This window comes from Theropithecus gelada, chromosome X (assembly GCF_003255815.1).
Source record: "Theropithecus gelada isolate Dixy chromosome X, Tgel_1.0, whole genome shotgun sequence".
NCBI classification, from domain to species: Eukaryota; Metazoa; Chordata; class Mammalia; order Primates; family Cercopithecidae; genus Theropithecus; species Theropithecus gelada.
Genome location: NC_037689.1, coordinates 60,402,892 through 60,410,094, shown reverse-complemented (window position 1 = coordinate 60,410,094; position 7,203 = coordinate 60,402,892). Strand labels below are relative to the sequence as shown.

At 37.8% G+C, this 7,203-nt stretch overlaps 2 protein-coding genes across 7 annotated transcripts in view; one reads left to right on the top strand and one right to left on the bottom strand.

Annotated features, from left to right (window-relative positions):
* Positions 1–1,121: 1,121 nt before the first annotated feature.
* NAP1L3 (nucleosome assembly protein 1 like 3) lies at positions 1,122–3,870 on the bottom strand. Of its 2 annotated transcripts, XM_025373220.1 has the most exons (2): positions 2,967–3,870; positions 1,122–2,891 (listed from the first exon to the last, which is right to left on the bottom strand). In XM_025373220.1, exons 1-2 carry the CDS (start codon positions 3,492–3,494, stop codon positions 1,971–1,973), a joined length of 1,449 nt encoding a protein of 482 aa, XP_025229005.1. In that variant the 5' UTR covers positions 3,495–3,870; the 3' UTR covers positions 1,122–1,970. The 2 variants fall into 2 exon arrangements, with proteins under 2 accessions (XP_025229005.1, XP_025229004.1); XM_025373219.1 differs by having other exon boundaries at positions 1,122–3,870.
* The window catches only part of FAM133A (family with sequence similarity 133 member A), a 38,543-nt gene continuing 34,885 nt past the window's right edge, over positions 3,546–7,203 (top strand). For 3 of the 5 annotated variants that reach the window (XM_025373225.1, XM_025373221.1, XM_025373224.1), the window contains exons 1-2: positions 4,202–4,462; positions 4,870–4,942. The gene's annotated coding sequence lies outside the window, so the exon portion shown is untranslated. Of the gene's footprint in view, positions 3,768–4,201; positions 4,463–4,869; positions 4,943–7,203 lie in introns of those variants that run through there. The other 2 variants (XM_025373222.1, XM_025373223.1) reach the window with 2 other exon arrangements.

Below are 7,203 nucleotides of genomic sequence, written 5' to 3'. Positions count from 1 at the left end.
CAGGAGAATCACCTGAACCCAGGAGGCGGAGGTTGCACTCCACCCTGGGCAATAAGAGTGAAACTCTGTCTCAAAACAAACAAACAAACAAAAACAAAACAAAACAAAACAAAAAACGCTGTGGTATTGCTAGAAACAATAATTTGCTTCTTCATGTTGTGGAAAATCATAAAGTAAACCTAACTATCTGAACACATGTGGTTGGTTAAATATGACATCGGTTTTAATATTTTTACATTATAGAAATTGGGGAGTGACTATTGTTAAGCAGAATAAAAGATGCTAAACTATATATGGTGGGGTATGGAAGACTATTATAGATCATTTTATGCCTAGAGAGCCAGAAATTCTAAAATCCTGTCTTACTTTGGCTACAGTTTCCTATGAGGTTTTCAAGGAAAACATATGTGGACCCAGAAATGACAAATGTGAAATAAGACACCACTTTATTATATGTTGTGCTTTTCCCTTTATGTCCAGTGCAAACTCCCTGGTAAACTGAGTTTAAGTGTGAGGGAACCTCCTCACACTTATCTCAAAGCAAAATCTTAGGATCTCTCTGTGACCAGCTGCATGGTGAAGAGATGAAAGCCTGGTGTCACCTGTAAGAAAAAATGAGTCAAGGTAGTGTGACCTTCCATAGCTTGTCTTACATATAAGCGGCGTTGTGAGTGAGGTACTCCTGCTCTCCTTCCCCTCTTCTCTCCAGTTCCCTTTGCCCCCTCCATTCCTTCTGCTACCCACCTTCCTCCCTTTCCCTTTTTCACCTTTCTTCTCCATCCCTCCTTTTCCCCTCCTCCCTTACCCACCTTCCTCCCTTTCCCTTTTTCACCTCTCTCTTCTTTCTCCTCCACCCCTCCTTTCTCCCTCCTCCCTTACCCATCCCCACCCTCTTCTACCTTTCCCTTCCTTTCCCTCCATGCCCTGTTCCTTCTCCTTGTCCCATTGCTCTCCAAAATCTTGAAAGAGTGTCCTCCAACAAAAAAGCTAAGATGTGGGAAATACATCAGAATGTTAATAATAGTTATCTTTTTATTAAATTGTCCCCTTCCTTGTGATCCTCTACTTTTTTCTATGATAAGCATCCCTCTTTTATAGTCAGGAGAAAAGGCTAGATTTTCATGGTATAACACACTTTAATATTTATTTATTTTAAGTTGCAATAAAAGAACATGAAAAACAGTATCAAATGAAGTGATCATTTTCAGTGAAAGGGAAGGTAGAACATAATACAAAGAAAACATGGTATCTTCAGTTTACAATTACACAATAGAAGATGAAGAAACTTTTTAAAAAATACTATGTCATATTAACACCTCGGTGGTAAACAGTAACATCATTATCATTAAATTTATAGGCCACTATATGTCACATACACAAGGTCTCAGTTGAATCAAATGTGGTCTTGACATTCTTAAATGTATGCTAATCTTTTTCAAGCAGTCAAACTTCAAAATACACTGTTTTAGTTACTGTAAGTACTGGATTTCTATAGCAAACTAATGAAGGCACAGCTAGTGCAAGCAGATTTAAACGCTTAGTCTTCTGGGCTGGAAAAAAGAAAAAAATAAAGCACTTGCATTGGTACTTCATGAACTTTTTTTTTTTTCAAGCAAATATTTGTTTCAGTTAACAATTGTGACAGTTTCACAGCTAGTCTAACAGAAACATGACCAAAGGACATCACAAAAATCAACACTGTAGCACCAAACTAACATGCTTTAGATAATTGACCACAGCTTACATATTTTGAAGAATATTATACTACAACAGTCTAGATAGAATAAACTGGCACTTAGACACTTTTTAGGACAATTTTTAAAATATAGACTACCAAGAAACCACAAAAACATGACTATAAGGAATAAGAGTGTTCAGGTTACAGGTCAGGGTTTTACTTTTTTCAAGGCTGTATGAATCTGCTTCACTTCTTGAGATTTTAAGATTCTTGAAAAATCTTTCAGATTGACTTATTTTCTGTATTTCCTGTTTCCATAATGTTTGCCAAATGGATAGTAGGTACCATTGACTTCTCCAGTATAGTAATAGATTGATTTCAGGATGACATTATCATGTAAAATCTGCCCAATTTCAAAGTCCTCATCCAGGATAGCATCTTCTCGTGGTTCCAGCTTCCCAATCATAGGAATCTCAGGAGGACTAAAGAAATTGAAGAATGATGCATTAGGAACCACTCTTGGCTGGATTTCAATTTCTCCAGTAGCAGTTGTGCGACTCTGGGTAGTTGTCACAGTAACATCTTTTCCTCTTCTCCAGTCTATCTTGCAGCCTTTGCAATCTTCAATTTCCCATCCCCAAGAAAAGAAGGGATCATTGTGATCTGGTTTTGACTTTATTATATATGTCTTCACCAGCACCTCATTTCTGAAGTATGGATTGGGTAGAAAATGAAATTCAAAGGTGTAACTTACAGGCTGGCCAGGTTTTGAGAACTTCAGGCTAACATCCGACAAGAACTTCAGAATGGGCTCATCATACTTCTGAATCATAGGCCCGAGCTTGTCAACATTCTTTAAAACAATCAGCCAATAGTCAGGAATGCCTTTAGGGTCTTCTCTTTTAGGCTTTCCCCTCCTAGCTCTTTTAAGATCTACACTGTCCTGAAGCCTTTCCTCAGGAACTCTTTTATGAGCCTCTCTTACTGCAGCCCTTGCCTTAGCCTCTGTTGCTTTAGGCTGTTCTTTATCATCTGCCTTTACCTGGGGGGCTTCTTTAGGATCTTCTTTTACTTCAGGGGTTGCCTCCATACAGTCTGCTTTAGAATCTGCTTTTTCTTCAGCCTTTATCTCAGGGATTTCTTTAGGAACTTCCTTTTCTTCATCTTTGACCTCAGGAATTTCTTTAGGAACTTCCTTCTCTTCAGCTTTCACCTCTGGGTTTTCTTTAGGGGTTTCTTCTTCCTCACCCTCTAAGGGAGGCATTTCACTAGGGGTGTTATCCTGCACCTCCTCATCACTGCTGAACTCCTCATCCTCTGAATTCCATTCACATTCTTCTTCTGTAGGCTCGTATTCTGCATTGATGATTTGAAACCGCCTATCATATAGAGGCTTGTTGAGTTCAGCATATTTTCTTTCAAGATCATGAATTGCTTTTAAGAACAGGGTGTCTACCTTGTCACATTCTTCTTGAATGTTTCTAAGCGCTTGCACACGATTTCTAACTGCTTGAGGCAGCCTATCCACGAAATTTGTTCCCAACGGGGCTCGCCGCGCCCTGCTGGAAGGCTCAGGTACCCTCTTCTTTCTATACAAGCGGCTGCGGCTGCTAGTGCTGCCGCTGCTGCTGCTGCTGCCGCTGCTGCTGCTGCTGCTGCCACTACTGCTGCTGCCGCTGCTGCTGCCACTAGTGCTGCTGCTAGAGCTACTGCTGTCAGATTCTTCCCCAGAATCACTAGTCGAGCTAGCCATCTCCTCTTCGGCAACCCCATGGGCGACGGGTTCCGAGACCATTTTAAAATCTGCTTCTGCCATCTTGCAAGCCTGAAAAACTCTACCGCGGAGACCGCGCGACCAGAGATGGGCAGAAAATGACTCACGGATGCTTGAGTGGCGGCGGCGGAGGCCCGGGCTGCGGAGGTGGCAGCGGCGATGGCAGCAGCGGCGCAGAGCGGAGCTGGAGCTGGGGATGCAGAGGCTGGCGCTGAGGTGGCAGCGGCAGTGGAGGCCTGGGCGACAGCGGTGGCGGCAAGGCCTCTCCCGGCTGCAGCTACACAGTTCCGAGATGTACCGCAGCCGAATGGCGCAGTATGAGACCCCGAGATCTCTTCTCGTTTTAGATCGCGAGCCCCCTCCCCTCGCAGTCAGACCTCCCGTTAATTTCGTTCCCAGTGTGCCTTTAGTTCGCTCCTCATTTGCTGATCCACCTTAATTGACAAACCGTACGCCCAACGAACGGCCAAACGCCACTACTCCTGGCTCCGCCCACCTTCCCAGACGCTGCTCGCCGGCTGAGGTGCGACCCCCTGGAAGGTGTCCCCGAGCCCCCCAAAAAGTCTATATTTATAGTTTTATAATTAAAAGAGGAAAAAAAAGCGTAGACATGAGGTAAAAGTACCAGCCATAGTTCCTAACAAGGGCAGAAGAGGCGTGTCTTCCTTCTCCCATCCGCCCATCCTGAATTCCCGTTTAGTTTGTCACGGGTCTCTTGACAAAAATCTGTAAAAGAAAAAAAAAAAAAAAAATTGAATGAAAATGGTCCAAATGGCGTCATTGGGTAGTGTGACTGTGGACGATTTAAAAACAAAACGATTTTCTCTAAATATTCTATGAGCAGTATTTTTACACTGGATAAAAAAGGGGAGAGTCGGTTATTGGCAGAGGGGGGAGGGACTAGACAGCAGGCGTATTGCATTCCACGAAGCTGATTTAATAAGTGCTGTCTGTGATGTTTGGCAAGCCTGGTTTATATCCATCTACAAGGTTTGCGAACCCATGTTGCCGTGAGTCAGTTACACCATTTTTATTATATTTCTCTTTTTAGGCTGGCATATTATATACCCCAACCTTGCTGCTAACTTGCCACGTAGCCCTTCTCAATGCTTGCAACAACCTTGTAGATAAAACAAAGAGTGTATTAAATGTTAGGTAGTATTGTTAAAAAGCAAATGATTTGCGTTATACTTTTGTGCAGCAGGTTTCAATTCCAAGAACAGTGGGATGGGAGGGGGAATTTGTGCTAATGAATGTGCATCTTCTGTCAGTGTATGCGATGTCATCTGCCACCAATTTCCTTCTAATGTTGTAAAATTCTAGCCATACTATAGTATGATTTACAAGTCCAGTAATATGTGAATAAACTTTTGCAAAATGAAGTTTAAAAACGGGTATTTGTTATTTTTATTTACAGGATTTTTTTTTTCTGCTACAGAACAACTACCTTGGTACAATAAAAAAGACGAGTATTTACTTTTCATTGAAAGGTAAGGATCATATTTAGCACATTTTAAAGAATGACAAAAATTACTCATCTCCATCTGAATAAAAGTTTACAGGATGCAGTCATTTAGAGATTTATTTTAGATAATAATCTTGATAATTCTATGGAAACAGGAAGATCCACAGAGGTAATTTGGCATACTAATGTAGACAATAGCCTACTTAACCACATTAACTATCTAAACCTGGTCATAGAATACAAGTTGTAAATTAAAATATGAAATATGATAAATTGTTCATTTCAAATGAGGAACTGTATTAAAGTTAGATTAATCTTTATAGAATTTGTGCTTTGTCATGTAGTCACGTTTTTTAAAAGTTATGAAACGCTTTTCTGTCTCATAAATGCATTTACTTTTATTGTATATCTCTAATTGTCAAAGTCTGTGAACATTGCAAAGATAAAACCTCAATACAGAAAATTCCAACAGTAGTAAAAACACACAATCTTAACCACCAAATGATAAGAATTACTAGCATTTTGATGCACTTCCTTCTAGAAATTTCCTTGTGCATATACATACCTGCCTATTTATGTATACTGCTTTATCTACGTGATATCATATTATGTTTTGTAGTCTTTTCATTTAATTTATCAGTTACTAATGGCTATATTTTCATGGCAAATGATCAACATCTTATTTTTAAATAAGTGCATATTCCATGGAAATAATTGCCTTAATTTATTTGAACAGATTCCTCTTATAGGGTGGCTATTTCTATACCATCTCTCCCCTTATATACATACTATTTTCCTGCTATAATAAAAGTGTCCCTGGATACCTAAAGTATATATTTCTATGCACTTCTGAAAATTGGTCATAAGATAAATTCCTAGAAATGAATGGCCTGGGAATGATCATTTCATATTATGGAATTATTATTGTATACATATTGCCAAACTCTCTGCAGAATGATTATCACAATTTACAGTTCCAACAGTGCATAAAGGTTCACTTTTTTTGTCATTCAGCTAATATATTTTTGTGCCTGTCGTATGCTGGGCAAATGTGGTAGAGAATTGTGGTATAATGGTGAATGAAACTTACCAAGTGCATATCCTTTCGTTGAATAATTTTAATCAAAGCATATGTTATAGAAACAATGATTTACATCAATGGTGTTATACCATAAATATTGTTCTGAGACTCACTATTTCTTTTTAAATTATGGAGATTTTACAAAAAGTATGCTCTTATGTTTTAAACTTTGTAGCATCAGGAATTAGTATTTTAGAGTGAGTCATGAGGTAGGGATCCAGATTTTTAAAATACTTATTTTTATTAGCTAGCTAATTCTTCTAGTACCATTTATTTGGTAATCTTTCTATCTCCTGCTTACTTGAAATGCTACTTTGATCACATTAAATAAATTGCTTGGGTCTGTTTCTAAATTCTTTTCTGATCCATTGGTCAACTTTTTCTGCAAACAACTAATGAGTCGGTGTTAAGATAACTTTACATTTTGTGAAAATGATATGTGTTCATTGATAAAGTCAGACAATACATTGAAATACAAAGAAGAAATTAAAAGTAACTCAAAATACCACTGAGAAGTAATCACTACTTACATTTACATTTGTAATCAACATCTCCAAATTAATTTATCAATATTAGTATTTGTATTTCTTAGATTAGTGGTAAGATTGTGTTTTCATATGTTTATGTTTATTTGAGAACTGTCTATTCATATTTTTTGTTTTCTACTGAATTAAGCAAGAAGTTAATCAATGGTGAAATCCTAAAGGTAAAATGATTTTGGCCTTGACTTACTTAAGACAACTATGATTTCTTCAGGAAATAATGCATGATATTGGGCAAATGTGACTAAATTTCATATTAAAATTGGTTGGGTTTTTTTGGGGGGGATGCTTGGGGGTTTTTTTGGATGCTTTTCAAGGATTACGGATAATTACTTAACCACTCACACTGATCCTGGAAAAGTTTGGAATGGAACATGGAGATGAAAAATAGAAAAAAGCTTACAAAAACATCATATAAAAATAATATATTAATCAACAATTGTGATTTTCAATTTGGAATTATTTTTTCCTAGATATAGGCAATGAAAATGTTGAAAGTAGATGATTTTTTCTAATCACAATTCTCTACTTTAATTGTGTATCCATAAGTATCTTGTAACACACTTTTATTTTTGTAGCATTTTTTTGGTTGATTAGTTTATTTAATTTTATGTAGTAGGTATCTAAAATAAAATAAGCTTTTTCTTCATAATCAATTTAATT